Here is a 26,633-nt window from a genome sequence, read left to right as displayed (position 1 = left end):
CCTGGGTCGTCCGCGAGGCCACCCCCCTGTGGGACATGCCCGGAACACCTCTTCAGGGGAGGCTTACATGAGGCATTCGAACCAGATGCCCTGGCCACTTCAGCTGGCTCCTCTCAACATGGAGCAGTAGCGCTTCGACCCTGATCCCTCCCGGATGACCGGGTTTTTCACCCCAGGATTTAAGTTGGATAAAATTTGTTTGATATTTTTCCAGAGAAGAATTTGCAGAATTGTTTCGCTGACCGGTATCAATCCTAAACATATTTATTTAATCACAGACCCAGGTATGATGAGTACTGTAATAGAAAAATATTTGAGCTTCCTCTACATTATTAAGCAAGCCAGTTCCTATAAATAATGGATAAAGAAGGGTCACTCGGCTTATAATAAGGTGCACACTAATCCAATACCTTCCGAAAGGAATGTAAATACTGCACATTCCAGAAAACGGACTATCATAGCAAATATGTATGCCATTAAAAAAGCAAAGCGGTTAACTCATATTAGGAGAGTGGCTGGTAAAAACACAGCATGCAGGGATTTGAGGCTAGGGTAGTGTCTCTGGAGTCCCAAGAACATCTCAATTTAGGATCCTTGAAAGGCTTGGAGTCTTGTGTAAAGCAGTATTTCAGCCACCTCCAAGCTGTATTACAAAAGAGAAATGTTTGCAGTGGAGTTAGAAAAATATACACTAACTCCAAACTTTTTTTTTTTTTAAATTAATGAATAATGTGCTATTGTGGATGATCTGGATGGAAGAGATTAAATGTAGATGATTGGTGGGTGGCCATTAAGTCATTGCACCCTCCACGGTAAAGTACATTGGTACCTCGACATACGATCGCTTCGACACACGATCTTTTCGACATCCGACGTAAAATTTGACTCGCCATTTGTTTGTATATCTGACGACATGCTCGAAATACCACGATTTATGACAGCGCTGCAGTTACTCTGTTTTCCTGCAAGACTGACTTACAACGAATTTTCTTGTGGGAGAAATCAATATGGATTCCAAAAATGTTAGCGCAGGTGGCGATAAAAGGAAAAAGGTGAGGCTTACCGTTGAAATGAAGGAATGCTACAAAAATATGAGCATGGTGGGCGCGTCAATGAACTGACTCGACAATACGGCCGTAGAATGTCTAGAAATTTGACGGTCCTCCTCCAACCTCCATTCGCCAGTCTTTATAGGTTAAGGTGACAATTATTATTGTCGTAACATCGCCAGAAAATCACCAGCTTCGTCAGGTTTTAAATAATTTATTTCAGAACTTGTGGAACACAACATGCCTATTGTCCGTCCCAGCTGAACAAAGTGAAAATAAAATGTCCTCTCTCACTCTGTCAAGTCAGCCACGCGGTGCGTTTAGGTACACCACGCAAAACACATCCGCCACATCAGAACCCCATTTGTTACATTATTACAGGTATTATTATTATCTTTACCATTATTATTTTAATATTCTGTTATTTATTCATAATTTATTTGTTTTGCTCTATGTAATTGCTATTTGCAATAGTCCCGGCAGCAATTATTAAGGATTTAGTGTAGGTTTTCAGGCTGTGGAAATACTTAATGGGATTATAATGTATTCTTATGGGATTATAATGTATTCTTATGGGAAAATCCTGCTCGACATACGACCATTTCGACTAACATACAAGGTCCTGGAACGAATTAACTTCGTATGTAGAGGTACCACTGTAGTTCTTTTGTATGAATACGCACCATCCAATGCTGCAGGGAGACAAACTCATTGTGTGGCCAACGTCATTCTCTGACCACAACCCCAATTAGAGCTTGTGAAGAATCCTTAAAAATGGAGTATAACTACAAATGGTAACCCTGGAGCCATTGTTTGCATTCTCAAACAAGATAAAGTGTGGATGTAAAAAGAGCACTAGTTGTGTGTGTGGACATTGCTTAAATCATGTCAGACTTTTGGATAGTATTTAAATTAAAAGGTAATATATTTTTAGGAATTACCTGGCCAACCTCACAATTAAAAGTAACATTACATTGCTAAAAACACATCATCAGTACAGTATTTTATCAATATATTACAACTTAAATGCCATCATGAGACATTTGTATGACTAAATGTCATAATTAACTTACACTGTCATTTGAATTACTCACTTTTAACACCGGTAAAGATAGATACAAATTCAGAGTGTAGAGTAGAGGTCAATTGTAAAAAGGAAAAGCTTTTTTTTTTTCTTCCCCCCCAGAGTTGTATCAATTCATTGTTTCATTCATGTTCTGTACCGCTTATCCTCACGAGGGTTGCAGGGTTGTTGAAGCATGTCCCAGCTAACTATGGGCAAGAGGAAGGGTACACCCTGAACTGGTTGCCAGCCAATCGTATGGCACATAGAGACAATCTTTCACATTCACAATCACACCTTTGGGGAATTTGTGTTCAATCAGCTTACCATGTATATTTTTGGGGTGTGGGAGGGAGCCAGAGTATCGGACAAAAACATACAAAGGCATGGAGATAACATGAAAACTCCACACAAGAAGGACAGAGTTCAGGTATTGAACCCTTCATCTCAGCACGTCCACCTCACTGTTCTAACGACTCATCCACCGTACCATCGGATTGATTCACTGTATTAAATATGCCAACTACTTGCTGTTAAAGTTCATTTTAATGACATGGAAATGACCTTTTTCACTCAGTGTCTGCCTTTTTATTCTGTATAAGAGTGTTTAGATTTTTGTGTGAGGTCTGATGAGTATTTACCCAAAATATACACTTCAAAGAAAGTAAGACAAAAAGAGAAGGAGGCAGAAACAGATGCACAGGATGATGTGGTGGTGGGGAGTGCGGTTTTGAAGGGGGGGAATCTGCCGGCAACAGACACCAAGAGCCAAAGGGTTAAACAAGACCCCAATGTATTTTCATGCATCTTCTACTTTTGACAGATGAAAAATGTCAACTGTCCTGTTTTTATTTGGGAGTTTTTGCACTATTCATCTGCTTCATTAGTGTCTGCTGCTCCTAGCCCCTGACAGCTGCTGGCCCCCTGCACTCACGCGCACATGCACAGACGCATAAAGATACGTGCCATATAAACACATACTCATTTTTTCCAGTGTCATTGCAACGGGTTAGATGATTGACTCACTGTCTGACCTCTGAGGCCTAGATGTGTATGTGCGTGTGTGTGTAAATGAGCAAGTGAGAAAGAGAAAGTGTGCATGGTTCATTGATATTCGAGAGATATTCAATGTGGACGCATGCCTGCTGTCTAAAAGGGGTGTGAGTTGTTGGTCGTAGAACATAGACAAAGAGAATCAGGGTCTGCTGTTTCGGTAGGTTAGGTTGTGTTCTCAATAGTTGAGACAAGTCCTTGAGTGCCAACTTTCCCGATTTCTTCAAATTATCTTCTAGTTTAATTACCACTAATTATGTTGTTTAGTTTTTCCATATTTTTGTTTTCCAGCTAGCCACACTGTCCACCTGATAAACCATTGTCAACCTGCTTTCTCCGAAAAACATCCATTATACTAACACGTGCATCTGTTACATTGTAAGGGTGTAACGGTACATGTAATCGTATTGAACCGTTTTGGTACGTGGTGCTCGGTCCGGAACGGAGGCGTACCGAACGAGTTTCTGACGTAATATAACCCTTACTTTTCGAGGCTATGAGTCGATCGGGTTACAGTTTCTTTGTGTAGATTATATTTACTCCGTCTTCTCTACTATAATAAGGACCAACACGGTAGGAAAGTATAACGACAACGTGGCCGCTACCAGAACGCAGTGAAACGCGGGCGTTAGAGTCAATAAGCCAATGCACACCAGTCGCAGTGCGGCCACGGCGTGTCAGATGCGTCCCAAAAGCGGCTCAACGCGACACACGCGAAAAAAAACAGCAGTTTATTATTTGACGCGAGACGCGGCCCTCCTGCGTCAATACTACTACCGGTAGCTAGGATCGGGCCGGAAGTCACTCGTGTAAAAATACAGTGGATCCGGTCGATTTTCAAACTAATATGCAATCGTAACCTACTTTTTGAGTCCATCAGATCTCTTGAGTGGTAGATCGGGGCACAGTTGACTTGTCTTTGTTGATTTACTGCTGTCTTCTCTGCTATAATAATAACCAACACCGCCCCGTGTTCAATACAAAACCCTCCTACCACAACAAAACAAGTAGGAACTAATATTCACATAGGAACTAAAGTTATACAACATAAAATTTACAATATACTGTAAATGAATACTACATCACATTTGTAAAATATAAAAACATAATAAAATAATAGCCCATTTAAATAAAATAAATTGAAATGAGCTAAAACACCTGTAATTAAATAATAAGAATAATACACACATCCTGCTTACACAATTAAATTTATTAATTTCTGCGTGGCGCTTTAACTTGAGAAAATCCACCAATAAAGCTTTTGAAAACCGTTCATAAGAAAGAAAAAAAAAAGTTTCAGTGAGTCATTTCATTTGTAGAATACATGTTAAAATCTTTGTCATTGGGATTGCTTTTCTCTTTAGCACAGGACTTCTTTTTTCCTCTTTCTTTCAGAAAGAAAGCTGACCAATACGCGGGGTCTGAAAGGCAAATTGATGTGCAATTATCTTTAAATACCTGCTACTTTTTGAGCAGAATTCTAGCTTTGTATAGGCTACTGTTCCCATTGTTGAAAGCACAAAAGTGTGTAATAAACAACGAGCACATTTATATTTTGCATTTTGTTTTCTTACTGTACCGAAAATGAACCGAACCGTGACCTCAAAACCGAGGTACGTATCGAACCGAGATTTTTGTGTAACGTTACACCTAGGGATGGGAATCGAAATCAGATTCCAATTCAGAACCGGTTCCTTGTGTTTCGAGGCCTCGACATCACAATGAAAAAGCCTGAACGATCCCTTTAACGATTCCTAAAGACGCATATTGCGTTGTGACGTGTCTTGTTGTCCAGACGCATCAAACTAGCATGGCGCCAAGAACCACCCACTCCAAAGTTTGGCTACACTTCACCAGGAAAGAGGGTGAAAATGAAAGGTTACGATGGTTTAGCACGAGCATTGCAGCCATAAACATAACAATGACAGCACATAGGTTCAAACGCTCGAAAGTGTGTCTTTACTTCACGAGGAAAAATTACAACACAGGTGTCAAACCGATTCCAGAAAGGGCCTAGTGGGTGCAGGTTTGCTTTCCAACCAATGAAGAGGACACCTTTTCACCAATTAGATCTTTTACATGTGTTATCAGTTAAACTTTGTCAGGTGCTGCTTGTTTCACAAGGAGGTTCATTGGTTAAACTCTCAGCGCGTTATCGGTTGGAACAAAATCCAGCACCCACTAGGCCCTTTCTGGAATCGGTTTGACACCTGTGAATTACAACAAAACGACTTGCAGTCTTGCAAGGTGGAGATAACTGCATCGGGAGGTAAGGTGGAGATAACTGCATCGGGAGGGAATAAGACTGCACTGTCCTCACAGAGGCGCTAAGGCTTAGTCCTGGCTATATAGCTAGCTAAACTCCCAAATGAGGATACAGAAGACGTTGGTATAATTTGCTGACTTTATTCAACCATCACTTGAAGAGTGAAACTAAAAATAGAAATGAAACAAATCAATTTCGTCCCCAATAACAAACAGGTTTGCATCAACGTAAATCAGCGATGATTAGCTGCTAATACAGCTAAACGGTTAGCATGCGTTCGCTAGCATTAGCACATCCTTCAAACTACTACACAACTGGATTTAAGTGTCCGATCGCGAGTGGAAGCACACAACAACAACACAAAAGACGATCCATACACGCGTTGCCTCTGTAGATATTTTACAAACATTAAAAAGAACGTAGGCTCGTAGCAGTGTTTCCCCTCTCTCACTAACTCGCTTGGATATGGCATTTCTTCTGCGCGTGTAAGCGCGCTCTTCTTCACGTGAACGAGTTCTTCTTCGCGTGAGGAAGCGCGAGGGTGCCCCCACTTGAGCGTGAAAGCGCCATAAAAACTAATGCATTTCAACATACTGGTAAATAATACACTTTAACAGGGGTCCCCAAACTACGGCCCGCGGGCTGGATACGGCCCGCCCCCACATTTGGTCCGGCCCCTGAACAATACCAGAGAGCATTTTGAATTTTTTTTTTTTTCTTAATAGTGTTATTTATTTTCTGACCTTTTTCTGTGAAGAACTCAAAGAGGGTTATTTGGTTATTATCTATTTGATTAATAGTGTTAATATTTATTATCATTATCATTATTATTATTATTATATTAATATTTTTATTTTATTTACCTTTGTTCTGTAAAGAATCCAGAAAGGGTTATTTGATTGCGGCTTTCTGAAAAGCAATAATTTTTTTACATTTCGGCACTCCTGCAATCGTCACACTTTTTCTGTGTTCTGTTCAAAGTGACCCCAGCCCCTCATCAGTTGAAAGTTATGTGGCCCTCACAGGAAAAGGTTTGGGGACCCCTGCTTTAACACATATTGCCAACGGCAGAACAACGACCTATATGCCAATATTCATTCATTCATTCATTCATTCATTTTCATATTTTTTATTTCTATTAGGAAAAATGTTTCAGTAAAATGTTACACATGCTTGTGCATTTGCCACTTATTGCCACAGTTAATATTGAGGCTTTGGGCCTCTTTTGATCTCGTTGTGAGTTTGTAAGGTTGTGACTTCTGATTAAACTCGATGCCAATCAAAACGTTTGTTCTTCTTTTTCCCCAAATTAGAATCGATAAGAGAATCGATAAAGAATCGAATCGTTAAGCAGTATCGATAATGGAATCGGAATCGTAAAAATCCTATCAATTCCCATCCCTAGTTACACCCCTATTACATTGTCTTTGTGTATACAGTACATCCAGTTCTACTTTTTCGTCATTCATACATGGGCGCACACACATTCTGTCCAAGTGAAGAAAGCATGACTTTTTTATGTTCACAGTGGTCCTTCATGTTTCTTTATGATGACATATTCATCAAGGAACGGAGTGAGCGTGTCTGAGGACAGTCATTAAAAATAAACCCACCACGGTGGGGCCATGATCTCTCCAACTTTGACACATTAATAACAAAGGAAACAGTAGGAGTTACAAAGGAAGCGGCCTGATTAATTGTAGGTAAAAGAATATGTTCTGCCAGTGAGCATCACTTTAAAACATATTTGGTATATTGCTGCGATAAATTTTATAGAAATAATTTTATATTACAATGAGGGTCATTTCACAATTAGACAACATCATAGCTTTAAAAATACTTGAAAAATAACCCTTCACTTTTCTAATTTTCTGCTACATAATTATTGCTTTTGGGGGGTCGGATATTGCTGTCACTTTCAGCGTATCATGTGATTCACTAATTTCTCTTTCTTATACTATGATAAAAAGTTCCCACAGTTACACGGGGCAGCACAGAAACAAATACCCAAAGATAAAATCTAAATGTCATTTTAAGTGGTTTATTTTAGATTAAATTTATTCAAAATTACATTTTGGTCATATTCCAGACTTATTCGGTATTTTACAAATGATTTTCAATCATTCTATTCGCTCTTTTTTTTTTAGTCTGGTAAATTTACTTTGAAGCAGCATGTTTTAGTAGTTTGTATGTGGATTTTTTTTCTTTTTAATTTGGAGGGCTAAACCCTTCCCGTAGGTCTGTAATATATACATACATGCATAAATAACATATGCATACATACAAGTTGATATATTTTTAAAGAAATCTATAAAAATAGTTACCAAAAGTAAATACAAGTGCTGCAACGATTTATCGATTAACTCGAGTAATTTGATTAGAAAAAAGCTTCAAATTTTGCTGCTTCGATGAGTCGTTAAATTAGAGCGGTGTTGTAATGGTTTGTTTTCAAAGTGTTTGCATTTAGATTTGATGATTTGGATGGATACCCTGCCCTTTAGTCGCAACAGTAATTATGACATAACTCATTTAACATGGCTGAATTCAGCTGCTCCCTGTTAAGGCCAACATAAGGTAAGTTTTGTTTGAGCTAATATGTTTGGGGTTTTTTGCATTCGTAATTTATAGGTATATTTAGTGGGATTTTTTTCGGGGTCGGGGGGTGTATGTGTTTGATTTGTTATGAGCATTGAAAAAAAAAAAAGTTTTATAGCATTTAAGCTGACGGACTTTTGCTATGCAAGTTAGCCAATTGTTCACTCGTTGTACTTAGATACTCCTTTATTTATTCATTTATTTAATTGTTTATTTATACTGTTTGAGGCTAAGTTCAGGTATTTATTTTTAAATAAAAGTGCAATTTTGTATAGTTTGAAGAAACACGGGATTTTTTTTGTATTTGCATTTAATGCTCTTCTGAAAGTGCAATCTTAGCAAGCCTTTGTTTTATAACTCCTAAAATTTATTGTGCAACACATTAAATGTTCCTAATCCGATTACTCGATTATTCAAACTTAGTATTTGATAGAATAATTGACTACTATCAGTAATTACTAGATACTGAGCAAAAAGTTTAAAGAAGGCTTACATTTTTTCTTCAAAAAACTCCACCATCAAAAACACAAACTTAGCCATGGGGCAGCTCATCACATGTAGATGCCAGTTGCTAAGATCCAAGGATGCGAGGCCTCATAAAACCAACATCAATACATGTAGTGGGGGTATAATGAGACACAGACTCGTTTAAGGGGGATTCATGGTCAAGCTCCATACAGGAAGGAGAATCATTGCATAAACACATTCTTGTCTTCTGCTAAAATAATGCATATGTTTGTGTGTAAATCATATATGCCAAAATACAGGATCGTGAGTTATGTACTCGATACCAATGTTAAAATGTGGCATTTTTTTCCCTTGGAAGGAGTGGAGAATGTTCGGTTTTCTTTAAATTTAAAACACACTGCCTCTTTAGTTTCTCAGTCACCCTGGGAATCAACCCGTACGACTGCTCTTACCACAAAGAAGGGGTTTGGCTTAAGGGCACATGGCAAGGTCAAAGGACATAATGAGGTTGGACACAAGTAGAAAGGGATCAAACAGAATGGAAGATGAAGATAGACGCTGATACAATGACCAGGTATTGACAGACCCTTTGGACTCAACCCAACCCACAGGCACAAGAATCAGGGAAAAAAGACAAATGCAGGCACTCTAAAATGGAGCTGTTGCACATGTGGGCACTCTCACAAACACAAGCACGCACGCACAAACCAGCACAATCCTCAGCCCCTACCATGTTCAGAGCGAAATCAATGAGTACCAATGGGATCGTGCTTGGATGTCTCTGTGAATTCCTTATGCCTGAAGGTTAAGTGAGGAAAAGGGAGGCACACAGAGGAAATGGAACACAGGGAGAAGAATACATCACCGAGGAATGGAGGAGAGAAGGTTTCCACACATTGCCGACGCACTATGGGCCCCAGCAGTTTGGACAGCAAGGGATATTCTTCAAATAGCATATTATGCATGGAGTGGTGTGCAAGGCTTGGGTAACAATAGAGTGGTGAAATCTGTATCTCTACAAGCTTCTTGTATGGCTAACTTGACCTGGTGGAAGGAATTGTCTCTGCTATCATAATTATGGGTCTTTTTTTCAAGCTCACCTTATTCATATACCTTTTAATTCTATAACTTTTTTTTTTTTTTTTTTTAAACATGATTTTATCTTGGACAAATTTAGCTATAACTGTCCTTTTGTAGTTCTTTTTAGATACAACAAATAAACATGTTGGCATAGTTGGCTACAATTTACCTCGTAGAGCAGGCATCCTAGCGACCAGATGTCCGATTTGAAGTTGTATCCGTTTTCATGTATCCTCTCGGGTGACATGTAGTATGGAGTACCCACTAGATGACGGAATGGGGCAGAGAGAAATGGAAGTGGAAAAAGAGAACAGGAGGAACAGTGATTATTGCCATTCGCATTGCTTGCCGCAGTTTATAAACCTTGTGACGTACGTTCGAGAAGTAAAGGAAAACGGACAAGGAATTAAACTGTGTTTTCAACCGTAACAAGTTCAGAGGTTGGAACACTCAAGGTATTTCAGCAAGAGTGCAAGTAAGGCAAACTACAGGGAGTCATTAAAGTATATTGCCTCTATTAATTATTAGTCAGCTCAAGTAAGATGATATTTAAAGGTTGCACATAACCACGCACGCCCATAAAGTGCATACAATTGTTAAAGCATGACAAAGTTGTATATGCATGCACAGCAGACACGAAATATACATAAATCAGTTTTGATTAGTGGGCTCGGTAATGATCTAAAACAGCAGCTATTGAAGACGCCCCAGGAGCATTGATGGAGCCTTAAAAGCAGGTCCATTTCTGGGTCTGCTTTTGAAACTCAAGAATCCCAAACTACCATGGCGACTGGCAGCTTTCCAGAGAATCAGGCCTTCACCCAACTGGACTCCAACAGGAACCACAGTTTTACATCATGTCTGTAAGACACTGCAGGTCGCTTTATAGATTTGCTGCATTCTTAACAGAGTTTAAAAGGCTGCTTTTTGCATTTGCTTTCTGTTTGCTGGGATTTCCCATGTAAAAGTCTACCAAGCACATCCAGCAGCAGTTTTACATTACAGTAATCACATATGGTTGGGCATTTTACTAACATGTACTCATTCCACATCCTCTAAAGCAGAGTTATATGGAAACTTGGAGAAATTGAGAGAATCCACATTTTAACTTCAAGCACATCAGTCCTTTAAATGCTTTTATTTTCATAAATTCACGTCAAAACTTATTTCCAGTCCCCCAGTCCTAAATAAAACAGTTGAAAAATAAAATTGTTGATTAAATACAGTGCAACACTTTTTACACAAAAAAAGAGCGGTCTCAAAAATGGTGTGCCATGGAGTTTTCATTAACAATTTGATTATTTCAATTTGGCTCAAAGTTTCATTAATGTTAATTTAATTAAATTTAGACAGTAGGCTTGTCGCGATAACAAATATTAGGCGATATATTGTAGTGCTGCAATGATTAATCAATTAACTGGAGTAATTTGATTGGAAAAAATATTCAAATTAAATTAAATTGCTTCGAGTATCCGTTTAAAGTGCCGTTGCAACGGTTTGTTTTGAAAGTGTTTGCATTTAGTTTTATTGATTTGGGTGGATACACCCCCCTCTAGTGGCAGCAGTAAATATAACTCATTTCACACGGCTGAATCCAGCTGCTCTCTGTTAAGACCAACATAAGATAAGTTTTTGATTGAGCTCCTTTTTTTAATGCATTCGTAATTTAGTTTTTAGGTATATTTAGCCGTTTTATTGTGGGAATATGTGTTTGAACCATTTCTTAAGGACATCTATTTATATATATATATATATATATATATATATATATATATATATATATATATATACATACACACACAGAAAAATAGGTTAGCATTTTATAGCATTTAAGCTAGCGGATGTTTGCTATGTAAATTAGCCAATTGTTCTTTTGTTGTACTTAGATCCTCATTTTTTTATTTTCATACCATTTGAGGCTCAGCTCAGGTATTTAGTTCTTTATGTTCCTTATCCGATTACTCGATTATTTGAACTAACTAGTTCATCGATTAATCGACTACTAAAATAATCGATAGTTGCAGCCCTAAAATATTGTCACATAAATTATAACCGATGTGCATTATTATTGATTTTTTTTTTTTTTTTAAACCAATTAAACCATGCAGTGACAATACATCCTAATAAATCACCTATGGATCTGCAATAATTTTTAATTCTTAAATAAAACACAAACAATATTAAAAATGATAAATATTAAAAAAAAAAAACAATATATAACGAGTCATTTTAAAACTAGTTAAGTGCAGAACACGAAATAGGTGAGAAAACCAATGGCATTTTTGTTGTCTGCCAATCAGAGTCCATTAAAAGTGTTTATTTGATCCAGAACGACTGTCAATTTGTCCTGCAAAGTGTGCATGTTAACAAATTTGAAGCCAAAGTATTATCATTTATTACATCATATTATCATTGCGAATCAGATTTTTCAAAATGGGTGTCATTTTAAATCTATCCTTAGTGTAGAATCTGAAGTGTGTGATATTACCTCTAGAAATGTGAAAAGGACGTGCTTTTATTTTGAAATGTCCACCGAAAGTACGTAACCGTAAGCTTTGCACCCAGTAAAAAAAACAAAAACAAAGCACACTTAGCTTTTCGTCATGCATGTGGTGTCAATAATAGATTTTTTTCTTTTGTTTGCATTGTTTGCAAATGCGGTAATCCAACGAGTTTTCATGTTTGAAGTGTCACCTTTTAACCGCAATTTGGTATTGTGGAGAATACTGCCAATGTTTTATAGCAGGCTAAAATGGTTAGTACATTGTCATTTTTCCATTAGCCTCAATGTAGCAGTGCTAATGTTTTACAATTTTTAGTATAGATTAGGGCTGTCAAAACTATCGCGTTAACGGGCGGTAATTAATTTTTTAAATTAATCACGTTAAAATATTTGACGCATTTAACGCACATGCCCCGCTCAAACAGCTTAAAATGACAGCACAGTGTCATGTCCATTTGTTACTTGTGTTTTTTGGGGTTTTGTCGCCCTCTGCTGGCGCTTGGGTGCGACTGATTTTATGGGTTTCAGCACCATGAGCATTGTGTAATTATTGACATCAACAATGACAAGCTACTAGTTTATTTTTTGTTTGAAAATTTTACAAATTTTTTACGAAAACATTAGGAGGGGTTTTAACATAAAATTTCTATAACTTGAACTAACATTTATCTTTTAAGAACTACCAAGTATTTCTATCCATGGATCGCTTTAACAGAATGTTAATGCCATCTTGATTTATTGTTATAATAAACAAATACAGTACTTATGTACAGTATGTTGAATGTACATATCCGTCTTGTCTTATCTTTCCATTGCAACAATAATTTACAGAAAAATATGACATATTTTATAGATGGTTTGAATTGCGATTAATTACGATTAATTTTTAAGCTGTGATTAACTCGATTAAAAAAATTACAATTAAGTTTTAAGCTGTGATTAACTCGATTAAAAATTTTAATAGTTTGACAGCCCTAATATAGATGTGTTTCATTATTTTGTATGTCTTAACTTTAATTCTACGGCGTGTTGATGGCCATTAAACATTTGCGAAAGGAACTGGAGCCTCATATGCAATCAACACGCACGTGTGCCTAGTGCACGCAGAAACGCACGCGGCGATAAATCGCAGCCAGGAAAATTACCGCCCTCATTTTTATTTACCGTGTGATAATTTGACTTATTGCATATTAAAGCAGGCTTAGTAGACACATTCTTTTTGGTCAATGTTTTCACAAATATGTCAATTTGTAGAGTTTCATTTGGAAGGAGAGTTCAGTGTTTAAGGATATAATTTTAGTTAAGACAATGTGACATGCACATTGGCGAAAGTGTGACCAGAGAGAAAATAAAAGATTTTGACATTGAACGGCAGGCAGGTACAGAACGAATGAAATACATCTGCAGACCGGTGGCCTGTACTACGAAGCCAGTTTTCTGGCTAATCAGGGTAACTTCGAGAGTAAGTTCATCACATGCAGCCTAACTTCCCGGCTAACCGGGACTACGAAAGGTGGATATGTTGAAACCGGGGAATGTTGCCATGGCAACATATAACACACGTCAAACCTGGTATCAGAGTTAGATCTTGCTTAAGCCCAGGTTTCCGATTAGATATTGATAAGGATCTCGTTACCTGTGGCAGCTGATCGAAGCGGACGTATCTAATGTAACCCGCCGAAGTCAGGCCCTCACAATTGAGCGGAATGTGTTCCTGTCCTTGTGCTATTTCGCCAGCGGACAATATATGTATTCCATCGGTGATGCTGAATATCTGAGTAAGAACACTGTATGTGATTCAGAAAATGGTAGGAGTGGGGTATGGAAATGCTTCAAATTGATTGTTGAAGATGCTATGCAGAACCTGTGTTGGCTTCGCTCACTGTACATTAAACGAACGTGGCGCTTTGCTCTCATATGAGAAAATTTTCCAGCGTTATTTCGTTGTGTAAATGCATGTATAATCATAAAAATATGTAGACTATTTAAACATTCTCGCAGTTGGACATCCAGGCATTTATGATGTCACCAGCCACAACAAAGCGTCGCCATATTGAAATGGGGGCAAAACACGAGTCACAAGCAGTTGCTCTGTCTTGCATTGTAGTACAAACGCGTTGAACTTTTGTCTAATTTGCGGTCTTTTTTTCCGTCCGAATGACTAAATGTTGACGTGCTGCGTGTTTAATCGTTTTTTTTTGCCCCAATTAGCTGCTAGGATTCAATAAACTAGGCAGTGTTTACTATTACCGTAACCAACAACTCGGAAAGCGTTATTTTTCTTTTGCCGTGAAATGCTCTGATTGGTCAAGCGGTATATTATTGGCCTGGTGGGAATTGGTTATTTTTCCGTGAGACTCATGCACTGCGATCTTGCCTCGTGACACATTTAGTTGTACTACCACGGTTCACGGCTAAATAACGCTTGGAAGCGGATTACCGGTTACGGCAGAAATAATCACTCCGTATATGCTACCACTTTTCTTAGTTCCACACAGAACATATTCCACGTAATTGATAAAGGTCAACTTACTGGGTGACTTTATGAGGTAGTTGTAGATGTCAGCTGCGACTTTGTATGGGCAGATTTGCAAGCCATTACACGCTAATTTTAAGTTGTATCGCCTCCTCGCGTCTGTCGGCAGTGACTCATGATAATAATAAGTCATGTTTAAGAAGTTTTTATGAAAAAAAAAAAAGACGCAAAACACAGCTGAAATATATGCATTTCAGACAACGTTTGTCTACGGATGTCTACCTGTGCGTGCCCCCATCTCAAAATGGCGACACGTTGCTATGTGAGATGACGTCATCGTGACATCACGCCGACTGCGAGAATTGAGAAAACTTGCGTTTTTTTCTGCCAACTCGAAGAGATTAAATAAATGTCAAATCCACTGATAGAACAGACACACAAATATAAAAGATTTAAATGTTTATTGAATATGCATCATACAGTCGTGTTTAACTGAGAATTTGTTACAAAAGACGGGCTTTAATTTGTTATCATTATGCACAGGCATCGCCACAAATGTGATCACACAAAACGCTACCACGCATCACATCCCCGCATTTCCGTCTTCTCCTGAGTCCTCACAAATACAACATAAAATTTCGGGGGGGTTTTGGGCTCGGGCCTGCAAATCAAGTTAATTGATCGGGCTCGGTCTGGGTCAGGCTGGATTTTTTTAGGGGCGATCTAACCTCTACTCTGAAGATTTTCAAAGGACATACATATTCATACGGTCAATGAGACTAAACATACAATCATCCTGCTTCATGTGGAGATGCACATACGATAAATTATTTCTTACAGTTAAAGTACCAAATCTTATTTTATTGTCCTGACAGCAGGCTTTATTTCTTTTCATGGAAATAAGTAAATTGGCATATTTACGCATTCACGCGGTCTGTAATTTTCTGCCAACAGACCTGTCGCACCCTATTTTCTGAAGCGGTGTTGGATTTCGCGGTGAGGGTGGATTTTAATTCCTCATAACTCCACATGATTATCGCGCATTCCTCCTCTGTGAAGTAAGGTGCCTGTGCCATCGTCACAAGTAGTGTTTGACTCTGGTCTCCGCCTCCTTTTACGTGAACGTGCAGTAACTGATTGGGTTGACACAGGTTCGACTAATCAACCTCATAATCAGCGTTGTAACAACGATTGACCACAAACTAGGTAACCAGGTTTTGTCAACTCCGGTTACCCGCTGGGGAGTAGGATTACTTCTGGGAGGTTGAACTCTGTTTGTAGTACAGGTCACAGGGATTTTCTTTAAACTTTGTGCACGATGAAAGGCTAATTGAGCGTATGTAACTAGCTTTTGCATAATGCATTAAGCATTCTTACAGATCAAGACCAATCCCTTAACATCTGTAATGTTGGAAGATCTAAATAGAATATACAGTGCCCTCCATAATTATTGGCACCCCTGAAAAAGATGTGTTTTTTAGCTTCTAGTTCCGATATTTTTTTTTTAAATTTAAATAATATGGGACCATAATGGGAAAAAAAGAGAAAAATCCAACCTTCAATACAAGTGCATTCATGGCAACAAACACTCTAAGTGGGTCTGTCGTGCCACGAAAGATGCGCATGCTGAAAAGCACCTCATACCCACTGTGAAGTATGGGGGTGGGTCAGTGATGCTGTGGGGCTGTTTCGCTTCCAAAGGCCCTGGGAACCTTGTTAGGGTGCATGGCATCATGAATGCTTTGAAATACCAGGACATTTTAAATCAAAATCTGTTGCCCTCTGCCCAAAAGCTGAAGATGGCTCGTCACTGGGTCTTTCAGCAAGACAATGACCCTAAACATATGGCCAAATCTACACAGAAATGGTTCACCAGACACAAAATCAAGCTCCTCCCATGGCCATCTCAGTCCCCAGACCTTGTTTTGTTGGCAAAAGGGGGTTGTACAAAGTATTAACAACAGGGATGCTAATAATTGTGACACACATCATTTGATGTCAAATAATTTTTTCTTTATGTGGGATTTTTTTCCCCACTGAATGAATGCACTTGTTTTGAAGGTTGGATTTTTCTCTTTTTTTCCATTAAGGTCCCATATTATTTGAATTAAAAATATATATATTAGAAGCTAAAAAACATCTTTTTCAGGGGTGCCAATAATTATGGAGGGCACTGTACATCTTCTTGAAGCACTTTTTTTTTTTTTAATTGGGTTAAAAAAACGTTGCACTTGTATGTTAAGCAAGCTTGGAAAACTTGAGTGTGTGACACTAGCACAATTCACATGTACACTAAAGCCAATCTGCATATCAACAAATGACTAAGTTCAGCTAATACAGCGTTCAATGAAATAAAATAATAATGACAACTTTCACAATTTGTAGTAGGAAACAGGAGTTGAATTGAAATCTTTCCTTTTGGTGTGCTATAATTGAGTTGAGAAAACGTTTTTATTTTTTATTTTATTTTATTTTAAATAATGAGTTGCTACCTGTCATTAAAAAAATCATCTCCAGAGGCAGTGAGGAAGCCAACTTGAAGAGAGAGGAATAAACAGGGGTCTCTAATTGGTCATCAGGCTTGTTTTCTAGCATGTGCGCACTTGTGTGTGGTCTCATGGTAGGGACTGAACAAGCTCCCCTAACATTCATTATTAGCTGATTAAAAGGACCCAGCTTCTCTTATGCTAATAGTTGCATAAAAAGGCAACCGGGCTAGGTTGAGGCTCTTTCAGCATGCTTAATTAAGGGCACATTACTTATTCATCGAAATAAATTGAAAGTCATGTTGGGATTGATTTCTTTTTTAAGAACAACTTTGACTATACTGTATTTTCCGTTAAACAATTTAAGAGAGGTAGAAGGTGTGATGTGAATAATGTTCTTTGGTGACTGCTTAAAAGACGTATCAATACACAGTTAGCATTTATACAGGGTGGCCCAAAAAAACTGGAATTTTTGAAGTGCGTATTGACAGAAATGAGTGAGCAGCATCACTGCGAGACCGTGACCTTGAGCAAGTAAGCACCCTGCCATTTTATTAACCATGGTAAATTCAGGATGGAATTCACATTATCCCAGCTGAGATGTTGCAGCAATCAATAAGGAATCTCAACAGCAGATTTCAAGAATGCATTCGTAGAGGAACATGAAACTAAGTCATACAATTTGGAGTTTGAACAGATAGTAGTGTTGTTAAAAGTTTTGAAAGCACTGAAGTATGGATACTGAAATGTTATATGCGAGTATATTTTGATTGTAAATGTATCGATAGCCAATCTGGTCGCCACTCTTGCACCTCACCTGTCTCCTTACCATGTTTTATTCATTTATTTATTTGTTTGTTTTTGTGCTACCACATGTCACCAGAAATTTGTTTTCTTAATAGTAATAGGAATGGATGGTATGTTTGCATTTGACAATCAACAACAACAAAAAAGAAATTTGACTGCGACGGCCAACGCTTCAAGGATAGGTGGAAATTGGACTATTTTTTCACTAAAATACGCAAGATTTGTGTCTGCCTCATTTGCAAAGAGACAGTCGCTGTTTTTAGAGAGTTCAATTTGAGTCTATATTACCAAACAAGACACGCTAAAATGTACGACAAGATTACAGGGAAAACACGCAGCGAGAAATTGAAGCAACTTGAAGCTAGTTTAATTTCACAGCAGCAGTACTTTGCGAGAGCCCGAGAGTCGAAAGAGAACGCCACAAAGGCTAGTTGCGAGATTGTTGAAATTATTAATTTAAAAAAATATATAAAGCAAATTTAAAATTTGCTTAAATGTATTGGTCTAGGAAATGGACATCAGCAAAGGTCGGCCCCCCACATTTTTACAACACCAAATCTGGCCCCCTTTGCAAAAAGTTTGGACACCCCTGATCTAAAGCAATCGAAAAAAATGCATTAGACCAGCTATCACAAAGAGAAGATCTAGTAATCCTGTAAAATTGCCTAATGTGGACTCTTTTATTTTTAGTCAGATCTCTACTTGTTATCGTTTTGAACAGGGATGAGATACAGTGTTCCCTCCAAAAGATTTTTTCAATTAAAAAAAAAAATAATAATAATACAGTGGTACCTCTACATACGAAGTAGTTCCAGGACCTTGTTTGAAAGTCGAAATGGTTCTATGTCGAGCATGATTTTCCCATGAGAATACATTATAATTCCATTAATTCTGTTCCACAGCCCAAAAACCTCCACTAAATCCTTGATAAATACTGCTGGTACTATAACAAGTGGAAATTACACATAGAAAAACAAATAAATAATAAATAACAATTGGAATAATAATATAATAACACTAATGTATAATACTAATAGTTCCTGTTCTCATGTAAGGAATTGGGTTTTAATGTGGCGGATTTTTTTTGCTATACCTGAAGACGTGTGGCTGACGTGACACAGAGAAGGAGCGGTGCGGTTGAGAGTTTACTTTCACTTTTAATGTTTTGTTGAGAACACCGTCAACTGCGGCGGACAGTAGGCGTTTTGTGTTGGACAAATTCTGAAATAAATGATAAAAACCTGATGAAGCTGGGATTTCTTTGGCGATGTTACCACAATAATAATTGACACGTTAACTTATAAAGACTGGCGAACGGTGGTCGTCGGAGGACAGTGGAGATCGTAGACATTCAACGGCTGTATTGTTGAGCCAGTTCACGGATGCGCAGCCTACGCTCATCTTCATTTCAATTGTAAACGTCACCTTTTTCCCTGTTCCACCACCTGTACCAACCTTTTTGAAAGCTGTGTTGATTTCTCTCACAAAAAAATCCGCCGTGAGTACGTCTGCGGCGCTGTCATGTCGTCGTATTTCGATCATGTCGTCGGATGTAGAAACAAATGGCAAGTCAAATTTTACGTCGGATGTCGAAAACATTGTGTGTCGAAGCGATCGTATGTCGAGGTACCACTATACAGTACTTTATTTAAACATGTTAAGATATATTCATGTATACAGTGTATCACAAAAGTGAGTACACCCCTCGCATTTCTGCAAATATTTAAGTATATCTTTTCATGGGACAACACTGACAAAATGACACTTAACTCCATTATATAAGCTGCACACAGACTACTTTTCATTGTGTCAAAGTGTCATTTTGTCCGTGTTGTCCCATGAAATGATATACTTAAATATCTGCAGAAATGCGAGGGGTGTACTCACTTTTGTGATACACTGTACATGTACGAATCATTGTTTACTTGAATACTGTATATATACAGTATATCATAATTATTACTTTTGCGGTGCTTAAAAAACATTTATTAAAATATACATATAAGAGTTTTTTTCGTTATTTTTTTATTATACCTTGGGGGGGAAAACATGTCTTATATGTATATTTTTCTAATGCTATTAAATCTGAATAAATACATTGACCACACCCCCTTTTTTAATGTAAATAAGCTCCGCCTCTACTCTGCGGACTTTCTGTTGGGTCCGAAATAGTGCTGCAACGATTAGTCGATTAACTTGAGTATTCGATTAGAAAAAAAAAGACTCAAATTAAATTTTGCTGCCTCGAGTATTCGTTTAATTAAAGTGACGTTGTAATGGTTTATTTTGAAAGTGTTTGCATTAAGTTTTATTGATTTGTGTGGATACACTGCCCTCTAGTCTGCCTCATTTTACATGGTTGAATCCAGCTGCTCAATTTTAAGACCAACATAAGCCAAGTTTTTGTTTGAGCTAATTTTTTTATAAATGCATTCATAATTTAATTCATTGGTATATTTAGCCGTTTTTTTTTGTGGGAATATGTTTACGAACCATTTGTCAAGAGCATCGTGTAAAAAAATAAAAAAATTTAAAAAATTATTTAAAAAAAAAAAATGTTAGTGTTTCATAGCATTTAAGCTAGCGGACGTTTGCTATGTAAGTTAGCCATTGTTGTTTTGTTGTACATAGATCCTTATTTATTTTTTTATAACGTTTGAAGCTCAGCTCAGGTATTTTAGTTTTTCATGATCCTTATCCCATTACTCGATTATTCGAACTAACTAGTTAGTCGATTATTCGACTACTAAAACAATCGATAGCTGCAGCCCTAGTTCAAAATTAACCACAAGAAAAGGTATTATTAAAAAAATAATGAGGTGCTTGAATAATTTTAAAGTCTATGATATTAGACATCAATATGAGTCTTTGATAGTATATTTTAGCATTAAAAGAACATTTCAGTCAAGCACTTCCACATACTACCGTAATAAATAAGATAACAACTAATGATTATTGTAATTAACATTACTGTGAACTTTAGCCCCGGCATAAATGTTACATTGGGTTGTAATTTACATGAAGTAATCTACATTTCCACATAAGGACAGATATAATATATTTCATGTATGCATATATAAGCCAAAAAAAGGAACATTTTATGTACCATTTAAAGTAGATTATGTGAGTGTGCATGGCATTATGAGAAAGACTGTAAGCCACTTGTTTTAAAGTTTCCTCGCTGACAGAATTAATGGCTAGGTTACCATAGTGTCTACTTTTCAGCCGGTGGCTGGGCTTAATATAGAGCCACACTAGGACACTACTGTGCAAACACATGCACACATATGAGGCGTCTACCACTCATTCTTTTTTTCATTGCTAGTTTTCTCACCATGCCTTTTCCCTTTTGCTATGCTTTCTTCCTCCTTTTAACAGTCAAACAGTCAGATTCTTTTTCAACACTGGACATATTCTACTCTTCTTTCTCATGGATTTTTGCCTATCTTCACCACCATTTCTTTTGCCCTATCTTCAATCTGTCACTGGAGTCACTTTTTCACTGAAATGCATTTCAACAATTTACCTCAACCGTCCGTGTCCAATGGAATACAGGCATTAAGGGGGAAGTGTATAAAAGGACTACAAGAAAGGTATCTGGAATTTAAAATAATGCCTATAGTTATCATAGGAATGAGCTTCTTGTTGGTGTTCCCTTATTTTGACATAAAACAAACTATTAATGGGGGTGATGTGATTTATGTGTATAGTGGATGGGTAAGACTTCTGGTACACGTTAATATGTGTAAATGATTAATTCAAAGGCATGGTTGGAAATATGACTGCTTTAAAACTACTGTGAATAAGCATGTATATTATGTGACTATTTTGGTCTTATAGGATTCAAACAATGACTGATTATGTTGATCACCCTGGGAATAGGAATGCCTGTCCCCGGTCAGCCTAAAGAGGGTGCTGTGGACTTAACATTTAATGAGCAATTGTAGACATTTTCACAGCGATCACGAGAATCACACTTTTGCACAGTCTGGGCTGTTGCTGCTGCTGGTGCACAGGGGCCTGGAATAGCATGCTGTGTGTTATAATAACAGTTTGACATTGGAAAGTGAGACAGTGTGAATGACAGTGGAATATGTTCACATATTCCAGTCTACTTAATTGAAGCAGCCATGAGACTGCCAGAAAGATGTTGGAATAGCTCTGTGCGCGTGTTTCTGCTGGCCAAAATGTAACCAGTAAACGCATCTCTAATCCTATGCGATGTCTCGTTTTTAAAAATGGCAATGCTGCTTTACCACATTACAAGAGAAGCAAATACATCTACACTGTATATCAAAATATAGCTTTAAGCAGCTAACTGAAATCAGTTCCATCAAGTTAATCTTAATGTACAACAGCTTTTACTACGTTCTTTTAAGGGCTCAAGCACAAGAGGCAGGTTCCCCATTTACCACCCACATTTGGTGTTACTACAACAGTGCTCCATACACCGAGTGCGTGATCTAAAATTTAAGCTAACGCGTAAATTTCTCATCTATTTGCGCGCGTGCGACCGATAAATTTCCTGATTCTTTCAAACTTGTTGCTGTGATCAATGTACACTTTGCCTTGGCTTTATGCAGTTACAGGTTTACAGTCCTAATATACAACAGTTTTACTTTGTATATTATATCCATAGGCAGAGATTGACTTTGGCAAGGGGGGTACAAAATGTTGATGACCCCAAAACGCAGTGTCAGCAATAAAATTAACTTACAAGAATATAATAATAAGTTTCCCATCACTCTTGAGGGGAATTCTAAATCAGGCTGCTTTGGACAGCTATACTTTTCACCAAGATCGTCATCCATTGAATATGGTACGCCCACCAGTGTCGTGCCAATGTAGTTACCCCGGGCCATTGCGCTGCACTGATTTGCTTGATTTCCATGTTTTGGTGATGAAGTGATCTACGAGGCCTAAAAACATGGCCCATCCATCAAAATAAAAAACACTTTTTTCTGTCATATAACGCAACATACAGTGGGGCAAATAAGTATTTAGTCAACCACTAATTGTGCAAGTTTTCCCACTTGAAAATATTTGAGAGGTCTGTAATTGTCAACATGGGTAAACCTCAACCATGAGAGACAGAATGTGGAAAAAAACAGAAAATCACATTGTTTGATTTTTAAAGAATTTATTTGCAAATCATAGTGGAAAATAAGTATTTGGTCTATACCAAAAGTTCATCTCAATACTTTGTTATGTACCCTTTGTTGGCAATAACTGAGGCCAAACGTTTTCTGTAACTCTTCACAAGCTTTTCATACACTGTTGCTGGTATTTTGGCCTATTCCTCCATGCAGAGCTTCTCTAGAGCAGTGATGTTTTGGGGCTGTCGTTGGGCAACACGGACTTTCAACTTCCTCCATAGATTTTCTATGGGTTTGAGATCTGGAGACTGGCTAGGCCGCTCCAGGACCTTGAAATGCTTCTTACGAAGCCACTCCTTTGTTGCCCTGGCTATGTGTTTGGGATCATTGTCATGTTCAAAGACCCAGCCACGTCTCATTTTCAATGGCCTTGCTGATGGAAGGAGATTTTCACTCAAAATCTCTCGATAAATGGCCCCATTCATTCTTTCCTTTATACAGATCAGTCGTCCTGGTCCCTTTGCAGAAAAACAGCCCCAAAGCATGATGTTTCCACCCTCATACTTCACAGTGGGTATGGTGTTCTTCGGATGCAATTCAGTATTCTTTCTCTTCCAAACACGAGAACCTGTGTCTACCAAAAAGTTCTATTTTGGTTTCATCTGACCATAACACATTCTCCCAGTCCTCTTCTGGATCATCCAAATGCTCTCTAGCGAACCGCAGACGGGCCTGTACGTGTACTGGCTTCAGCAGGGGGACACGTTTGGCAGTGCAGGATTTGAGTCCTTGGCGGCGCATTGTGTTACTGATAGTAGCCTTTGTTACTGTGGTCCCAGCTCTCTGTAGGTCATTCACTAGGTCCCCCCGTGTGGTTCTGGGATTTTTGCTCACCGTTCTTGTTATCATTTTGACGCCATGGGGTGAGATCTTGCATGGAGCCCCAGATCGAGGGAGATTATCAGTGGTCTTGTATGTCTTCCATTTTCTAATAATTGCTCCCACAGTTGATTTCTTTACACCAAGTGATTTACCTATTGCAGATTCAGTCTTCCCAGCCTGGTGCAGGTCTACAATTTTGCCTCTGGTGTCCTTCGACAGCTCTTTGGTCTTGGCCATAGTGGAGTTTGGAGTGTGACTGACTGACAGATTGTGGACAGAGAGATTGATAGAGATAATGATTTAAACAGGTGCCATTAATACAGGTAACGAGTGGAGCCTCGTTAGACCTCGTTAGAAGAAGTTAGACCTCTTTGACAGCCAGAAATCTTGTTTGTAGGTGACCAAATACTTATTTTCCAATTTAATTTGGAAATAAATTCTTTAAAAATCAAAGTGATTTTCTGTTTTTTTCCCCACATTCTGTCTCCCATGGTTGAGGTTTACCCATGTTGACAATTATAGGCCTCTGTAATCTTTTCAAGTAGGAGAACTTCTACAATTGGTTGACTAAATACTTATTGGTGGTTGACTAAATACTTGTTTGCCCCACTATACGTACTGAACGTAAAAAAAAGGCAATGTTTTACTCGTAGGATGACCTATAACTGTTATTACCGTAATTCAAGTCCTGTATGGAGTTTCTCCAGTTTAATAAACGTCAATGTCCAAAGTATATAACTGTGGTTCTTTTCTGGCTTCAATTAACTGCTTAAGTCGACATAACTCATAACTAATGTGTGTGCGCGCATGCTCCCGTGGCCAGGGGATTCAATTTTTGACGGGGGTAACTACACTGGCAAGACACCGATGGTGGCGCTGTTGTGCAATTAGCGTCTTCAGTGGGGCAAATTGAAACTCCGCTCACCATTTTGGCGGTGCTCTTTTGCTCCCGCGGCCAGGGGATTCCATTTTTGACGGGGGTAACTACATTGGCAAGACACCGATGGTGGCGCTGTTGTGTAATTACCGTCTTCAGTGGGGCAAATTGAAACTCCGCTCACCATTTTGGCGGTGCTCTTTGGCGTTTCATGGTGCACATTTTAAATCCTTGGCTCTTGCTAATTAGTTGTTGTCGCTTTTGAAAGCTTAGGTTTGAAAAAATGACATATATCCATCTTGCCTCTTAGGTCCTCAGGTGGTTTTGCCTAAGCAATGCAAATGACCGTCTAAGGTGCTAGTGACATGATCTGTTCGAAAAATATTTTTGACCTATTATAAAAACATCTTTTTTTGTTCATTTCATTTATTTTTGTTGTTTGTTTTATTGCTTTACAACTTTATAGACAATATTTTATCGAAAAAGTCTTCATTTTAAAATCATTTATAGGAAAGTCAATTACATGCAATGACACTCTGCATATGATTATATCATAAATTATGCTAGTTGACAGGGGTTAAATCACCAATTTCATGACAATACCATAGGATACCAATTCTTTGAACATCCATATATATTTGCCGGTATTACAAAGTCTACCACAATTTGATTCGATTCAAGTGCCTTTGATCGGATACAATATTACATACTTACATAGATACATACATTCAGTTATATCCATTCAAAATATTTTTTTTAAATTGAAATTTTGATATTTTTGACAATTTTAGTACTCATTTAATTAAGACAACTAAATGAAAACCATTCTTTAACAAAACGGCATATCTAACAGATGAATATGTGGATTGATGTTTTGCATTTTGGTCAATTTTGATTTCACTGTGCTTAACCAATCGATATACATCCAGATTGTGGTATATAGTGCTTAATATTTAAAAGATAATGGTTGAAAATTCCACCCATCCATTTTCTCTCGCTTATCAAGTGGGAGAATATGGTTTTTAAAATTTGAATATCTTTGATTTGAGGAAGAGGCATACTGTATGTGGGTCTTTTTGTGTTAAACCCCATATCTGCTTGAAAGTGAAACAAATGCCTGGGTCTATTCCTTTCTAAATTAATTATCACTCAAACTTCTAAATCGGACACTGGCTTCACTCCAAAAGATTGACGGTACATGGCTCAGAGTCATCGTACAACACAGAAAAATATCATTGAGCATGTGGTTCCATCCTGTTAATGTGTCTCCGGTTTAGCATCCGTTTTTGTGTCCAATCTTAAGCAAGTTCAACAGCCTAATTACTAGTTTCTGAGCTCTTCAAAGAAAAATAGTGTTATCAGATTTTATTTCCTATGGCAAACAGGCACCTACTTACCACTAACAGTAAGTCTGATTGTAAAGTTTGCCAGCCTGTTTTACGACACACAGTCCCTATCTGAGCTTTATGTCAAACTGCTGTGCTTTGTATCCGTTTGTACAAGGGTTAAAGGGCAATGAAACAGGAAGTGACTAAGTGGCCAATGAAGTACTCTGCACAAGCCTGTGTAGGCAGCATAGCTACATGACACATGGCTCTGCTCTGACCATTGCTAATGAAACACATCCAACTCCAGTTGATTACTAGAGGCCGGCATGTGAAAGCATGTGTATACATTTAGGTGCACAAACATGTTGCGTATGTCTTTTAATTCCAATAATTTATTGAGTGCTGTGTATTACCAAGAGAGTGAGCAGCCGTCGTTTTGGAGCTGAAGAATCGTCCCAGTCCTAGATCTCCTAGCTTCACTACACCTGTAGCTGTGATGAATACATTTGCAGGCTTGATATCTGAGGAGAAATGGAATTAGGTAAGATAGTTACTCAAATGATGCTGCAGGAAATTTCAGTCAGTTCATTGCTGTCAAACTCAA

At 38.0% G+C, this 26,633-nt stretch overlaps 1 protein-coding gene across 4 annotated transcripts in view; it reads right to left on the bottom strand.

The window, feature by feature from the left end:
- The window catches only part of nek7 (NIMA-related kinase 7), a 124,446-nt gene that overhangs the window by 11,840 nt on the left and 85,973 nt on the right, over positions 1–26,633 (bottom strand). For all 4 annotated transcript variants that reach the window (XM_057840690.1, XM_057840693.1, XM_057840692.1 and 1 more), the window contains 2 exons: positions 26,443–26,550; positions 9,744–9,838 (listed from right to left, as the gene is read on the bottom strand). In XM_057840690.1, coding sequence (XP_057696673.1) covers positions 9,744–9,838; positions 26,443–26,550 — 203 coding nt within the window. The remainder of the gene's footprint in view (positions 1–9,743; positions 9,839–26,442; positions 26,551–26,633) is intronic.

Source organism: Corythoichthys intestinalis, chromosome 7 (assembly GCF_030265065.1).
Source record: "Corythoichthys intestinalis isolate RoL2023-P3 chromosome 7, ASM3026506v1, whole genome shotgun sequence".
Taxonomy (NCBI): domain Eukaryota; kingdom Metazoa; phylum Chordata; class Actinopteri; order Syngnathiformes; family Syngnathidae; genus Corythoichthys; species Corythoichthys intestinalis.
The sequence above is the reverse complement of the archived record's forward strand: the minus strand, read 5'-3'. Positions and strand labels throughout refer to the sequence as shown.